The 17,421-nt window shown below is 42.4% G+C and overlaps 1 protein-coding gene across 7 annotated transcripts in view; it reads left to right on the top strand.

Annotated features, from left to right (window-relative positions):
* The window catches only part of LOC111848838 (NLR family CARD domain-containing protein 3-like), a 212,845-nt gene that overhangs the window by 27,049 nt on the left and 168,375 nt on the right, over nucleotides 1-17,421 (top strand). For 6 of the 7 annotated variants that reach the window (XM_072710546.1, XM_072710544.1, XM_072710545.1 and 3 more), the window contains exons 4-6: nucleotides 11,618-11,885; nucleotides 12,044-12,085; nucleotides 12,608-14,372. In XM_072710546.1, coding sequence (XP_072566647.1) covers nucleotides 11,618-11,885; nucleotides 12,044-12,085; nucleotides 12,608-14,372 — 2,075 coding nt within the window. The remainder of the gene's footprint in view (nucleotides 1-11,617; nucleotides 11,886-12,043; nucleotides 12,086-12,607; nucleotides 14,373-17,421) is intronic. The other variant, XM_072710543.1, reaches the window with a different exon arrangement.

Genomic DNA, 17,421 nt, shown 5'->3' with positions numbered 1-17,421 from the left:
ACATTGGAGTGTAACAGTATTAATTGGAAAGAGGAATTGAATAAAGGGACAAACAGGATAAGGGAAACAAGGGAACACCAGTGGACAAAGGGATTTGTTTTGCATTTTTACATTTTATTCACACACAATGCTGATACTGAACAAGTAACCCAGCGCAGAAGACTTTGGGAGTGACCACGGCCAAAGTAACAAACAAAAATCCCAAACTACCAAGCCACCCACGGATAATCGCACCTAAGTGAAAAAGAAAGGGAAACCAAAAGACGAACACTCCACCTGACTCCCTAACTAAATAAACAGAATCGAACACACACTCACAAAACTAAATGGCAGTCAGACTCTATGCAACAATACCATCACACATGCAGAACATACACGCAAGCTGAAGCAATAGTGTCCGAGGGGACGAGCGAAGGCATAAACCCAAGCGGGGGGATCGAAAGCCAAATAGCAAATCAAACACAGCAAAAGGTACAAAAATGGCAAGGCGAGAATAAAAAAACAAAACACAATACAATCCAGAGTCAATGCACAAGCAATATACAAGTCAGAAAAAGCATGCAATAACAGAATCGATGAGCAAAGCTGTCGGGACGGCTATTGAAATAATTAATGAACAGGAGTTCAAACAATAATACCTGAAACCAAACCTGCCACTTGTCCACTGGGCCCTTCAATTTCCTAAAGAATCCTTGGGAGTTCTGGCACGACCTATAACTGCCATAATGAATGTGTCCCTGTCCTCAGACAATGTCCCTGGCAAATATAAAGGAGCAGTAATCAGAACACATCTGAAGGAACCGAGTTTTGGACCCACGGGAGCTCAGCAATTACAGACCTGTCTCTAATGTACCATTTCTGTCCAAAGTTCTGCAAAAGATAGTTACTGCTCAGTTACTGCAGTCATACTTGGAGACACACAACATACTGGATAAACTCCAGACGGGTTTCCGCCAGGGACACAGCACTGAAACTGCCTTAACCAAAGTCATAAAATGCATAACAATGGCAATTGATGCTGATAATGTGACTGTGCTAATGCTTCTGGACCTTAGTACAGCCTTTGACACTGTTGACCATTTTACTCTATTACATTGACTTGAATTTGATGATGGGATGTGTGGAATGGTGTTGAATTGGTTTAAATCCTCTTTAACTAATTGACATCAATATGGTGTGGCAAATAACTGTACTCTGTTGTCAATGTCACTGGTCAAATATGGAGTACCACAGGGATCAGACCTTGGGCCTTTATTGTTTTATCCCTAAATGCTGCCATTAGGTAACATAATGAGAAAAGATACAGTCAAGCGAAAAGGAAAGTACACTGTCAGTTCTAGGGAATGTACATATCAGGCCATAATAATAAAAAATCATCTGGACCTTACCAGGTTCTAAATTTATTTAAATCTAACTTCAGGTGTGGGGGGGCAGCATGTAGTTTTGTGGGCTAAGCCTCTGTGCCTGTGATCAGAAGGCCACTGGTTTGAACCCAGTCTTGGCACATCTGCAGGTTCTTCAGCAAGGCAAGTTTTCAGGAGGCATGAAGAGAATTTCCGCACACAGATTAATATAAAAACAAACAACAGTTCAGCATGTTATTATTTATTTGTTAATTATAAGAAAAATGAAACCAGACTGAAGAAGCTGTGTGTGAAAAACTAAGTACCTGTACAATTATTCAATAGCTTGTAGCTTCACCTTTAGCAGCAATAACTCTAAGTAATCATTTCCTGTATGACTTTATCAGTCTCTCATATCATTGTGGAGGAATATTGACCCACTCTTCTTTACAACATTGCATCAATCGGGCTGAGGTCTGTACTTCGACCGTGCCATTGCAACACCTTGATTCTTTTGATTTTTAGCCATTCTGTTGTAGATTTGCTGGTGTGCTTGGGATAATTGTCCCGTTGCATGACCCAATTTTGGCCAAGCTTTACCTGTCAGACGGATGACCTCACATTTGACTCTACAATACTTATGTATACAGAGGAGTTCATGCTTGACTCAATGACTGCAAGGTGCCCAGGTCCTGTGGCTGCAAAACAAGCCCAAATCATCACCCCTCACCACCATGCTTGACAGTTGGTATGAGGTATTTGTGCTGATATGCTGTTTCCTTTTCTCCAAACATGATGCTGTGCATCATGAGCAAACATCACCACTTTGGTCTCGTCTGTTCAAAGGACATTGTTTCAAAAGTCTTGTGGTTTGTTCAGATGCATCTTTGCAAACCTAATCCTACTTGGTATTTTTTGTACTGTAATGTTACACTGTCTTGTTAATTGTCTATAGTTTGTGGAGAAGGCATTCAAACAATAATTTAATTGTACTTTCTACACTGTAGTTTGTACACATTACAATACTTTCTTGGCTCAGATTGAATTCTGAAGCAGAAGCAACTGCTATCATAAAATTTTGAAGAAGCTGAACACAGAAGCACACAATAGTGTTCAGAATATTTCTTCCTTTGCATCTAAAAATATTTAGTTGTGAATATCATCTGGCCATTCATTTTTAAAAAACAATGAGATGCTACTTTTATACTAAAGCTGTACTGTATATAAACACATAGTTCCGTAGTTCCATAGTGCCTCCAAGGTTTTTGGTGGTACGGCATCTCGCACATGCATGGTGTTAATTCCACATATACACTCACCTAAAGGATTATTAGGAACACCTGTTCAATTTCTCATTAATGCAATTATCTAATCAACCAATCACATGGCAGTTGCTTCAATGCATTTAGGGGTGTGGTCCTGGTCAAGACAATCTCCTGAACTCCAAACTGAATGTCAGAATGGGAAAGAAAGGTGATTTAAGCAATTTTGAGCGTGGCATGGTTGTTGGTGCCAGACGGGCCGGTCTGAGTATTTCACAATCTGCTCAGTTACTGGGATTTTCACGCACAACCATTTCTAGGGTTTACAAAGAATGGTGTACAAAGGGAAAAACATCCAGTATGCGGCAGTCCTGTGGGCGAAAATGCCTTGTTGATGCTAGAGGTCAGAGGAGAATGGGCCGACTGATTCAAGCTGATAGAAGAGCAACTTTGACTGAAATAACCACTCGTTACAACTGAGGTATGCAGCAAAGCATTTGTGAAGCCACAACACGCACAACCTTGAGGCGGATGGGCTACAACAGCAGAAGACCTCACCGGGTACCACTCATCTCCACTACAAATAGGAAAAAGAGGCTACAATTTGCACAAGCTCACCAAAATTGGACAGTTGAAGACTGGAAAAATGTTGCCTGGTCTGATGAGTCTCGATTTCTGTTGAGACATTCAAATGGTAGAGTCAGAATTTGGCGTAAACAGAATGAGAACATGGATCCATCATGCCTTGTTACCACTGTGCAGGCTGGTGGTGGTGGTGTAATGGTGTGGGGGATGTTTTCTTGGCACACTTTAGGCCCCTTAGTGCCAATTAGGCATCGTTTAAATGCCACGGCCTACCTGAGCATTGTTTCTGACCATGTCCATCCCTTTATGACCACCATGTACCCATCCTCTGATGGCTACTTCCAGCAGGATAGTGCACCATGTCACAAAGCTCGAATAATTTCAAACTGGTTTCTTGAACATGACAATGAGTTCACTGTACTAAAATGCCCCCCACAGTCACCAGATCTCAACCCAATAGAGCATCTTTGGGATGTGGTGGAACGGGAGCTTCGTGCCCTGAATGTGCATCCCACAAATCTCCATCAACTGCAAGATGCTATCCTATCAATATGGGCCAACATTTCTAAAGAATGCTTTCAGCACCTTGTTGAATCAATGCCACGTAGAATTAAGGCAGTTCTGAAGGTGAAAGGGGGTCAAACACCGTATTAGTATGGTGTTCCTAATAATCCTTTAAGTGAGTGTAGGTGCACAAACAACACATGGAATTAACGTGGAATACATGTGAATGTCGAGTATGAACCAGCCTTTGATGTGCAGCTCCTGGAACCACCCACCCTCCTGAAGACCAATGTCATGTGTGTATATCTGCTAGTGTTGTAGTCAAGACCGCCTAAACCGAGACCAAGACATTGCCGAGACCGGAGGGTATCAAGACCAAGACACTGCCGAGACTTGAGGGTACCAAGACCAAGACCAAGACACACTAAGGCGAGACCGAGACCAAGACCGAAAACAGACTAGGGCTAGAATCGACATCACATTACTCAGATCAACTGTAGAGAAAAAAGGCATTGCTGTAAAGTGTCATTACTTGTTAAATCAAATTCATGTTATCTTTTCAATTATATTGTCCATATGTCTCTCATTTAAAATCTCCCAGATTTGTCATAGTTATGACGCCTGATGGAAAATAATATTCTCAGCAATCCTCTCCTATAACCATTTTATCAGACCTCGTCAAGGGAAAGAGATGGGATGTACCAGAAAGATGTTCATATTAAGTCTCTTATACCAGGGAGAGAGGCCTCGGGTAAGCTATGAATACGGCTATGTAATGATCCTCTGCTTTGAATTGAAGAGAATGAGCCCCCAGATTGACTTGCACCTCCAAGACCGTGCTTTCTAATGAATGTAAAATACCTAATTTAATTGAATTATAACTATGCTATTAGTGCTGGGCGATAAAACGATCTCGATTTTTTATCGATAAAAAATAAGGACGATCACGATGATACACACAGACTATAAAACTCGATCAACCAAATTTGCTCCATTTTAGAGAATGCGCTGAGACAGACAACTCAATGGCCTATCGAGCAGAGGTTTACTGAATGCCAACACAACAGCCAATCATCGATGACGTTGTAATTTTGCCCATCCTCCTTTAAAGAAGCAATGGGTGCGTTCGACTGCAGCTGACGCAACGTGGAGCGCGATCTGCCGGCGGCTGCAGGGGTGGAGTATAAACTGACTGCAGCCAAGTCGGACAACTTCTACTCCTCGTAGTCTGTGAGACCTGACTGCAATGGCAGCACTGCCAGAAGGGTGTAGATAAATCTATACAAATATCACCTGCATGCCTTCTTCACAGATTGGACGATCGGTATGTCTTTCTGATAGGTATGTCTGTCTGATGGGTATGTCTTTCTGATGGGTATGTCTGTCTGATAGGAATGTCTTTCTGATGGGTATGTCTTTCTGATGTGCATGTCTCATGGGTATGTCTTTCTGATAGGTATGTCTTTCTGATGGGTATGCCTGATCGGTATGTCTTTCTGATGGGCATGTCTGATCGGTATGTCTTTCTGATGGGTATGTCTGATGGGTATGTCTTTCTGATGTGCATGTCTCATGGGTATGTCTTTCTGATAGGTATGTCTTTCTGATGGGCATGTCTCATTGGTATGTCTTTCTGATGGGTATGTCTGATAGGTATGTCTTTCTGATGGGTATGTCTGATTGATATGTCTGATCGGTATGTCTTTCTGATGGGCATGTCTGATAGGTATGTCTTTCTGATTGTTATGTCTTTCTGATGGGTATGTCTGTCTGATAGGTATGTCTGATGGATGTGTCTGATAGGTATGTCTTTCTGATGGGCATGTCTCATGGGTATGTCTTTCTGATCGGCATGTCTCATGGGTATGTCTTTCTGATGGGTATGTCTGATTGATACGTCTGATCGGTATGTCTTTCTGATGGGTATGTCTTTCTGATAGGTATGTCTCATTGGTATGTCTTTCTGATAGGCATGTCTCATGGGTATGTCTTTCTGATGGGTATGTCTGATTGATACGTCTGATCGGTATGTCTTTCTGATGGGCATGTCTCATCGGTATGTCTTTCTGATAGGTATGTCTCATATGTCTTTCTGATGGGTATGTCTTTCTGATGGGCATGTCTCATCGGTATGTCTTTCTGATAGGTATGTCTCATATGTCTTTCTGATGGGTATGTCTCATCGGTATGTCTTTCTGATAGGTATGTCTGATTGATACGTCTGATCGGTATGTCTTTCTGATGGGCATGTCTCATCGGTATGTCTTTCTGATAGGTATGTCTCATATGTCTTTCTGATCGGTATGTCTTTCTGATGGGCATGTCTCAGAGGTATGTCTTTCTGATGGGTATGTCTGACGATTAAACAAATAAAGCAGCACAACATTACAGTAACTAACAATAAATAAACCACTAACTTACGTGTACTGTTAGAGCATTTATGTAATTTATTTAAACTTTATTTTACCAGTAAATTAACTGAAACCAGTTCTCACTGCTTTATGTGCTTTTCGGGAGAAATAGCAGATAACGCATTGGAACTTCCTGGGATACAAACGTCATGCGTGTGACTAAAATCTTCAGCCAATAAGGGCAAAGTTGTGTCGTCACGGAGGCGGTTCCAGTTTGTGCTGCATGGTCTGTCTCAAGTCATCTTGCTCTCGTGAGGATTTTGTACCATGTGACATGGTGACGCGTGGTGACGTTTTGGAACATTTCTTTGCCGACTTCGCTATCATGCGATGTGTATGAAGTGTGTGGTCTGTGAAGCACTGTGTCCATTGAGAAAATGTATACAATGTAACGTTTTTAAAGTAGATGCATCTGACTGGTTGCATTTGAATTGAGGCGCGTAATGAATAATGATACTGTTCTGTGAGGATGTGCTGTTTTCTCTTTTTTTCCCCATCCCATCGAGACCGCTATGTCCGAGACCAAGACAAGACCGAGACCAAATAGGGTCGAGAGCAAGACAAGACCGAGACCACAAAAAATTGGTCTCAAGGCCGGTCTCGAGACCAAGACCGGTCTCGAGAACTACAGCACTAATATCTGCATAGCATGTCATGGTTCTACCTTTGATTTACTATTGTTTTTGATTTTTATCTAAATATACTGTACCACAATGGTGTTGCTTGATTAGGGTAAGAATATAAAATCCCATATATATAGCAAACCACTGGCTTCTTACTGCAGCCACAGAAATGAATTTGCTCTTGTCTCTTGATCTTTAGCTGGTTTGAAAGGCTTTGGTCTCCGTAAGGGCTTCCTGTGGGGGGCGCCCTGGAGCTCTCTGCATGGACCACTAAGGTTCACCTATGGGGAGCTACCATGGATGGAATAAAGTGCATGGAAGGAAAAACAAGATCCAGCCTTTGCTGGTCATGAGTATTTGTTTCTTCTTCCAGCTTAACTATCTCACACAAAAATATTGCATCATGACCCACAGGTACTAACCCTAATGGATCCCATCGATTGAACAGAAACCTTCACTTCCCTTTTGTTGTTACATGCCTAAAAGTAGTGCTGCAGTACTAAAGGCAAGGATCCAGACTGAGTTAACGAGGGGGCGTGGCACACGGAAGAAGCGGATGATCGGGGCATGACATGACCCTGAAAAGTAACTCACCTTAAAATGTGGTAGAGAGTAATATATGTGGCATACCATCCTCAATTCTAATTCAGATCTGATAACTACAATTAGACATTAAAATGTTGGGCAAACTCAAAAGTGCAAATGAAATCAGATACTTAAAAATGTTTCATTTGAAGGAGGAAATTCACTCAATACATGAACTCTGCCAGCAGGGGAAAATACACTTCTGACAGTGTTTACTCTAACATCACGCATGGCTACAAAACTGTGCCTTTACCACATTTATGCGAGTCAGACGACATTCCTCTTCTCCTCATACGAGCCTACAGTATATCAACCTCAGGAAGAAATTTAAGCCCATTACAAAGATAATTAAGACTTGGCCAGATGGTGCTATTTCCCAGCTACACGCACTGAATGGAGTCTTTCTGAATATCAGGACTTAGAGCAGTACACACAACCTGTGCTGTTCTACATTGCAAGCTGTGCTAACAATGTCACTGTCAACAAACCTGCCCAAGTTTTTCCAAATCAGAAACCGTGGATGATGAGAGAAGTCCATTCACTGATCAGGAACCGCGACACTGACTTCAGGACAGGGGACAGGGTACAGTACTGCACAGGCAGAGCTGACCTGAGGAAGCATCAAAGCTGCCAAGACGGCACAAACTGAAAATAGAGGACCACTTCACAGACAGCAACCATGACTGGTGTGTCAGGGAATACAGCAGATCACAAACTTCAAGGGCAGCAACACCGCTACTGTTAATGCAGACGCCCCGCTATCAGGGGAGCTAAACAGCTTCTTTGCTCGCTTTGAGCCACACAGGTCAGACTCAGCCACACTGCCCCCCCATCCTCCAGCACTCACACACTCACTCTGCAGGAAGACCAAGTGAGATCTCAGGCAAGTCAACCTGAGGAAAGCTGCTGGTCCTGACAGAGGATCAGGGAAAATACTCAAAGCATGTGCTTGCCAGCTCTCTGACATCCTCAACAAGATCTTCAATCTCTCCTTTTCTCAACCCACCATCCCTCCCTGCTTGAGGTCATCCAGCATCATCTCTGTTCCAAAAAAGTTTGACATAACCTACCTCAATGATTACTGGACAATCGCTCTCACCTCAGTGGTGATGAAGTGCTTTGAGGGGCTGGTTATACATCACATCAATTCCCACCAGTTTGCCTACAGATCAAACCAGCCCACTGATGATGTCATCGCCATAGCGTTCCACACCATGCTGAACCACCTTGAACACTTTGGAAACTATACAAGAATGTTCCTTATAGACTACAGCTCAGCTTTTAATACAATCATTCCAAATATCCTGGTCAGGAAACTGCTAGACCTAACCCCCCACAAATACCCACACAACCTGTGCCTGGGTAAAACGCTTCCCCACAAACTGGCCCCAGTCCGTTAGATGTGGCTCCTATGTCACCTCCTCCCTTACGCTCAGCAATGGCTCTCCACAAGGCTGTGTGCCAAGCACACTACTCTTTGCCCTAACCCTAACCCATCCCACAAACACCACCATCAAATTCATGGACGACATCACGGTTATCAGGACCATCTAAGAAGGAGATGAGTCAGTCTCCAGAGATGAGGTTCAGAAACTGACAGGGTGGAGTTCAACAAACTACCTGGTGCTAAACACCACAAAGACAAAGGAAGTCGTCATTGACCTCAGGAAGCACAGAGGTGATCATTCCCCACTTTACATCAATGCAGTCTGTGTGGAAAGGAACCAGTCCATCAAACTCCTGAGGATACACATCTCTGAGAAGCTCTCCTGGTCTACCAACACATTGACACTTGCTAAGAAGGTACAGCAGTGATTCCACTTTCTGAGAGTGCTCAGGAAAAACAAGCTGGATCAGAAGCTGCTTGTGGCCTTTGATCGCTCCGCCATCAGATGCATCCTGGCATACTGCATTACAGTGTGGTATGCCGGCGTACTGCATTACAGTGTGGTATGCCGGCGTACTGCATTACAGTGTGGCATGCTGGGGGCTCATCTGCAGAGAGGACAGTCCTCTAGAGGGTTAGAAAAAAACCATCAACTGCTCTCTGCCATCCCTGGATGCCATCAGCAGATCCCTCTGCCTCTGCCCAAAACATCCTCAGAGACACTGTCCGTCCCACACACCACTTGTTTAACCTGCTGCCCTCTGGTAGGTGCTACAGGTCCATCAAAACACGCACCTCCAGACTCAAGGACAGTTTCTTCCCTTGGGCTAAAAGATCACTGAACAACAACAAAAAGTCATCAGTGTGCAATATTAGTCTTTTCTGATTATAAAAACCAGTTTAATAATACTAATCCTTTTCAATTCATCTTATTCTTCCAAATGATTGATTTTTGCTACTTGCCTCCGTTAGTTGACTGTTTTTTTACATATGTAAAGTATTTGTTTGTTTGACTGTATTTTTCTGATTCGTTATTGCATTGAACAGAAGCAGCACGCTTAGTTTTGTTGTGTATTTTATGTACAATGAAGCTTCTATTCTATTCTATTGTTATTCAGCCTCAGGTGCCAGTACTCAACAGATATAGTGAGGTGCCGGTACTCTGAAGAGAAAAACAAAGAGGTGCTGGTACTGCATACCTGTGAGTACTGATCTGTCATGGACCCGGACGGGTTTGGTGCAGGAACGTGGCATGACACAGGCACAAAAAAAGGTGGACGACCCACTAGCAGCTCCGAGAACAACAAATGGGGTTTATTTAACTAAACTAAACACACAAGAAAGGACTAACAAAAAGAAAGGACCACAGGGGGTCAAAAGTAAACAAAGACTACAACAAAAACAGGGCAAGTAACATTTAATACAGGGAATAATACTCAAGCACAAACAGAACCTTCACAATAAAACATCTAACATCTACCAACAACAATGAACCACTGGGGAACTGAACAGAAGCAGGAACTAAAATACTAAGGGGTAACGAGACTAACACAGGACAGGTGAGGCTAATTAACAAAGACCAGGGAAACAGGGCACAGGTGAAACTAAAAAACTCAAAGGAACTAAAAACAGGGAAACTAAGAACTAACCAAGGAAACAGAAACTAACACTGGGGAATTACAGACAGGGGCACAAGGAACAAAACCAAAAACCAAATACAGAATCACCAGATACAAGAACTAGAAAAACTCAAATGAAACACTAGGGAGCCAAAATCAAAAACAAAGGAGGCAGGATTCAAACACAGGACAAAGATCACAGGCAACCACATGCGCAACGCATTGAGCCAAGTAGCCAAACAGGTAACAGGGGAGAACAAAGACTAACATGAAGGACGGGATGACCAGCAACACCTGCTGGCCAAACGGGGAAGGGACACAGAGTGGGACAACAGGGGCTGACCCTGACACTGACCCACTTCAAGCATTGATACCTTGATAGAAAAGCATATAGTGTCACTTACAAAGTACGCATTGAATACTGAAGGAACATGCAGTGTAATGGCTATACCATTTTTTGACTTAAATACAGGGTGAAATATGGCCCATAGTTATGAGTCCAAATGATCAGTGGACGTCTCTGCCTGTGACTGCAAACTGCCTGTGTGAGTAAAAACTGACCAGTTTGCTTTGGTTGTAAGATATTACAGCTGGTAAACTAAATATAAAGCTAACATTACTTTTGGTTTTTATTACAGAGTCAGACAACGATTCACAGGAACTGGTTTCTTTACAGCTATAAACATCTAAGCAATGGCTCAACAAGAGGTTTGGCTACAGCATTTCGGCATTTGATGCATTTTGTCCATAAATACCAGACACTGAAATGCAGGAAAGCTAGTAATTATTTATAGCTTAAGGTTGCTGAAAATAGCAGACAAAAAGCTCCCTCTCCGCAGAGCTCTTCCCCAGGCTACTTCCATACCATACTGCCCTACACCTAATGTTACAGACGTACTGTAACAGAATAACTTAATCTAAAATATGTATAATTATATTGGATGCTGCCTTAACATGATATTTGCAGTCTGTTTTGATTTTGACCCTATTGTTTTAATGTGCTCTATTGGATCTTAAATTTAAACTCTTTCTATGGGACAGGTCTCTCATTTGAAAGATTTTTAAAATCAGAGATACTCACCTGGTTAAATAGCGGTTAAATAATAATGCAGAAATAAACACACATGTGTGTTTCCTATCGTAATGAAAAAAATCATAGCAGGTGTATTCAGCAGCCACATAAGACTGTGAGCAGGAAAACTGATTCTGTTAATGGAAAGTTCAGTGCATGTGTGTGAGTGACCATAAACAGGTCTGTAAGATCTCATGGACTCATCTCCCACATTCTGCACACTCAGAACTCGCTCACTGACCTCTTGCTGGAGAATCTGAAGGAGCTCGATGATGATCAGCTGAAGGAGTTTAAATGGAAACTGAGTCACACAAAGTATAAAGAGTTAAAGCCCCTTCCCAGGGGTCAGGTGAAGCACTTGGATAGAACAGACCTCGCCGACACGATGATAAGTTCATACATGGAAGTTGGTGCTCTTGAAGTCACACTTGAAATCCTGAAGAATATGACCCTGAATGACCTTGCTGGGAGACTGAAGGAAGACCTGCAGAAGTGTAATCATATTTTTAATCTTTCCTGTTTTTCATATAAATTTTAAGCTTTTTTAGCTCTTGAAAAATATATTAAATAACAGTATATGGGAAATCATGAACAGTTAGTTACAAATTGATGTTGATGATAGAAATGAATATTAAATTCTTTCTTATTTCAGGTAATCAAGCAGGAAGTGAGCTGGGTGACGTATCAGAGAAAAGTAAGAGCTGTATGCTATTATCTACATATATGTGGTGTTTCAGAAAAAAAAATGTGAATGATGTGAAATTTAAAGTTTCATTTATCACAGTCAAATAGTGAAAAACATGTGTGTGTGTGTGTGTGCGAGCGGGTTTACCTATCCTTATGGAGACACAATGTCCCCATAACTTGATAAATATCCGTTTTTTTTCCCTTATGGGGACCGGTTTCCTGGTCCCCATAAGGGAAAACTCTATTTTATAAAAATCGGTGACTGCTATGAAAAAACAAAAAATGCAAAAACTCTTGTATTTTGTCTGGTTACTTATGGTTATGGTTAGGGCAGGGTAGGGGTTAAGGTTGTCATAGTTAGCATTAGCATTTTTCCCATTGAAATGAATGAGCAGTCCCCATAAGGATATGTTTACCCTACATGTGCGTGTGTGTGTGTGTGTGTGTGTGTGTGTGTGTTTATATTATTCCTTTCATACTGGTCAGATCCTGTTGAGAAATTGTCCATTTTCCTCCAACATTTCTTCAGGGGAACTCATGCTGGACAGAATAAAGTGTAACCTGAAGAAGAAATTTGAGTGTGTATTTGAAGGGAAAGCTAAGGAAGGACAGTCAACACTTCTCAAAGACATTTACACAGAACTCTACATAACTAAAGGTAGAACTGGAGGAGTCAATGATGAACATGAAGTGAGACAGATTGAAACATCATCCAAGAAAATGCAAAGAGAAGATACTACACTCAAGTGCAATGATATATTTAAAGCCTTATGTGGGCGTGAGACACCTATCAGAACTGTACTCACTAAAGGGGTTGCAGGTATCGGGAAAACAGTCTCTGTGCAGAAATTTATTCTAGACTGGGCAGATGGAAAAGCAAACCAGGACATACACGTCATATTTGCTCTTCCTTTCCGGAACCTGAATCTGCTTGAGAGTGAATTCAGTCTGATTGATCTGCTTCACCACTTTGACCCAGAACTAAAGTTATTCCAATCCACTGAGCTGTTTAGGTGCAAAGTCTTGTTCATCTTTGATGGTCTAGATGAGTGTCGCCTTCCTCTAAATTTTAAGAATGATAAGAGTTTTTGCGATGTAACAAAGAAAACGTCACTGGATGTGCTGTTGACTCACCTCATTAAGGGGAATCTGCTTCCATATGCTCTCCTCTGGATAACCTCTCGGCCAGCAGCAACCAATCAGATACCTCCTGAGTGCATCGACCAGGTGACAGAGATACGAGGGTTCAGTGATGCCCAGAAGGAGGAGTATTTCAGGAAGAGATTTAATGATGAGAGCCTGTCTGAAAGGATTATCAGACATGTGAAATCATCAAGGAGCCTCTTCATCATGTGCCACATTCCTGTGTTCTGCTGTATTTCAGCCACTGTCCTTGAGAGTCTTTTTAGCAAAACTGACAGTGTAGAAATTCCAAGAACTCTCACTGAAATGTGCACACACTTCCTGATCTTTCAGACAAGATTAATTAATGACAGGTATAGGCTCCAGACCTCTGCGACCCAGAACAGGACAAGCTGGTACAACAAATGGAAGAATAGATTTATGAAAAAGAATGAAACTAATGATATTAGATGCTTCCTTCTAAAACTTGGTAAACTGGCTTTTCATAACCTTAAGAAAGGCAATCTCTTATTTTATGAGAAAGATCTGGAACAGAGTGACCTTGACATCAGAGAAGCTTCAGTTTACTCTGGAGTGTGCACAGAAGTCTTTAAAGAGGAATATGGGTTGTATCAGACAAAGGTGTACTGCTTTGTACATCTGAGCATCCAGGAGTATCTCGCTGCTTTATACGTCTTTCTATCAAAGTCATCAGCTAACCTACTGAAGACTGCAGTGGATCAGGCATTAGAGAGCAAGAATGGACACTTGGACCTCTACCTCCGCTTCCTCCTGGGCCTTTCAACAGACTCCAGTAAGACTCTGTTGGAAAGGCTACTGGGAGAGAGAAGACACAGCTCACATAACATTGGGAAAACAGCCGAATACATCAAAGGGAAAATAAAGAAGAAATTATCTCCAGAAAGGACCATCAACCTGTTCCACTGTCTGAATGAACTGGGTGACAATTCTCTGGTAGAGGAGGTACAAAGATACCTGAATTCAGGAAGTCTTTCAGCAGAACATCTCTCACCTGCACAGTATTCAGCTCTGGCCTTTGTGTTACTGATGTCAGATGAGGAGCTGGATGTGTTTGATCTGAAGAAATTCTCCAGATCAGATAATGAGCACTGGAGGCTGCTACCTGTGGTCAAGACATCTAAGACAGCTCTGTAAGTGATGTGAGGATGTAAAAATGTCTTTTCTGGTAGTTATACATTAACATTGTTTGAAATATATCAAACATACAGTTTCTTCCTCTTCATGGATTAATGACTTGGCTAGATTTGTTTTTTGATATTCGGAAGTTTACACAGATTTTATAATGACTGAAGGTAGTGATGTAGTAAAAAACACAAAAGTGACATTTCCACTAACATTCACTATGCCTTCCGATAACTGGGACATCATCCAAACCTGCTATAGAAACAAAGAGGGCTCTTTATCCGGAGGGTTTACAAGTGAAATGATCCTTTATTTGCATAAGTACAGGTATATTGGGATGCTTCTCTTCTCACTCTCCATGAGAAACACAGACACATTTACAGGTGAGAACAAGCTTAGGGGTCACAGCACTGGGTTGGCTGGCATCCAGAACCCCTGGAACTGGAGGTTTAAGGGCCTCACTCATGGGCCCACAGACATGTGACTATTCTGCCAAATGTTGAACCAGCAGTCTTCCGACCACAGGCCCAGTGGCTTAGCCTGCTGAGCCACACACCAGCTCCACAGAAATTAGGGGTGGAGCCGAACCTGAATACGGTATTCGGAAAGGCACAAATAATGTGTTTTTTACGAATACTTATTTCGAACAAATGCTTTAAAAAATATTTGTATTCGGGAACAAGAAAAACTTTATATCAAAAAGATGCGTTTCCTCTTGAGACCGCAGTGCATGCCCGGATGAGTGAGTGAGTGAGTGAGTGAGTTCAGGAGTTGGGGGGGAGTAAAACAGGTGACTGACACAGGCTGCTCCACACAGCAACAGAGAAGGCTCGGCTGAGTGAAAAAAGACTTAACTGTATCACTGTTTTTGTTGAATAGATTTTTGTACCTTAACTGGGTTCCGGAGGCAGTTTATAACTTTCGGGAAGCGGAGTTTGATCGGGAGATTATTCCATTACGCTGCATTATTGATGTCTGCAGTCAGGTGCTCTCATGTTCGCTCTGTTTACGTAGCTCTGTTAGCTCGGTAATTTAGACAATAGGCTGTTGACAGAGTAACGTTAACGTTTGGTTAAAAAGGTTAAAACAATGCTTGTGTAGTTGTGTCGAATTGTATGCACTTGTAGGAGTTATATGGTACGTTTAAGTTACTCTGTCTACTGCATATCCATAATTATTATAATGGATATAATTAAAGAATACTTACACTATAACGTAAATTAGAAGTGCAACGCAAAAAAACTGGATTTTTACGCCTATTTTGAATTTTACTCGAATACGAATACAAATACAAATACTTTTCCCCCCTCAACAAATACAAATACTGTACAGATACAAATACCGGCTGCTTTGCACACCCCTAACAGAAATGCTATGTGAGTGTTATTGCCAACAGGTGTGTCCATATGATGAATCCCAAAGCTTGGAGCTTCCAGAAGACTGCTGTCTCTGGCTGCTCACTAGCGTCCTCTGCTGGCCTCAGCGGCTTCTGGCTCCAGGTATCAAGGATGTGACAACACATCTAGTCTTGTATAGTAATAGAGATACACTGCTTTAAATATATAGTGAAACTGTATAAAGATATATTTTATTTCCCCCTCTTATATTATTAACTAAGCTGGATTTTTTCGGAATTCTGGTTTTGTATTGGCTGAAGTTCACATTCCCCGTAGGTGTGTGTGGTCGTGTGAATGGTGTGTGATTGTGCCCTGTGATGGGTTGGCACCTCGTCTTGCGTTGTTTCCTGTCTTGGGGATCAGCTCCGGACCCCCGTGACCCTGAACAGGATAAGTGGTTACAGAAAATGGATGGATGGATATTGGCTGAAGTTAGTGATGTAGTAAAATAAAATGACAGATTATCCATAACCATCCTTTGTGTGAAAAAGCCAGAATTTCACAGAATGTTCCAGTTTGTCTTAATACTGGGCAAACCACTCACAGTTCTGGACACTGGAGGAAGCATTTCTGGAAATACTGGGTGTGGTTCGTGACTCTTCAGGTTCGGACTCGGTGCCCGTGAGTAGAAGGCCATTGGTTCAGGTCTCCTGGCCAGCAGAGTGATGTCATCACTGGACCCCTTGAGCAAGTCCCTTAATGCCAGTAACTGCAGAGGCGCTGAATACTGGCCAACCCTTTGCTGTTACCCCCAAACCTTCTCTCAGCTGTGTATGTGTCTGTGAGTTTCATGGAGAGCAAGATGGGAGAGGTGAGAAGATCATTTCCTCATGGGGATGAATGAAGTATCAATATTCATAAAATGAGCTGTAAGGAACATCCAGAATCTTGGAGTGCATCACATATGCAGCAATAGAAGGGCACATCATAACCACACCCTTTCCCATTGGGATGGTACACATAGACTCTGCAGGAAGTCAAAATGCTACTGGGCTTTCTTGGTGATGGTGTTGAGGGTCCATGTGAGGTTTTCCTCAATGTGGATGCCAAGGAACTTGGTGCTCTAGACGATCTCCTCTGAGGATCCATTTATATTCAGTGGAGAGTGGTCACAGCGTGCCCTCCTAAAGTCAACATCCATCTCCTTTGTCTTCTCCACATTCAGAGAGAGGTTGTTGGTTCCACATCAGTCTATTAGACGTTATACCTCCACCCTTTATGCTACCTCCTCATTCTCACTGATCATACCCACCAAAGTCGTGTGATCAGCAAACTTGATGATGTGGTTTGAGCTGTGCGTTACTGCACAGTTGAGGATCAACAGCGTGAACAGCAGAGGGCTGAGCACACAGCCCTGAGGGGGCCCCTGTGCTCAGCTCGGTGATACTGGAGATGTTTCTCCTGATCCTGACTGACTCAGGTCTCCCAGTCAGGAAGTACAGGATCCAGTTGCAGAGGGAGGTGTTCAGGCCCAGTAGTCTCAGCTTTCCTGTCAGCTGCTGAGGAATGATTGTGTTGAATGCTGAACAGCAAACTCACATAAGTGTCTTTTTTGTCCAGGTGGGTGAGGGCCAGGTGGAGGGTGGTGGTGATGGCATCATCTGATGAGCGGTTGAGAAGATATACAAACTGCCAGGGTTCCAGTAAAGGGAGCATCTGT

This window comes from Paramormyrops kingsleyae, chromosome 4 (assembly GCF_048594095.1).
Source record: "Paramormyrops kingsleyae isolate MSU_618 chromosome 4, PKINGS_0.4, whole genome shotgun sequence".
Taxonomy (NCBI): domain Eukaryota; kingdom Metazoa; phylum Chordata; class Actinopteri; order Osteoglossiformes; family Mormyridae; genus Paramormyrops; species Paramormyrops kingsleyae.
The sequence above is the reverse complement of the archived record's forward strand: the minus strand, read 5'-3'. Positions and strand labels throughout refer to the sequence as shown.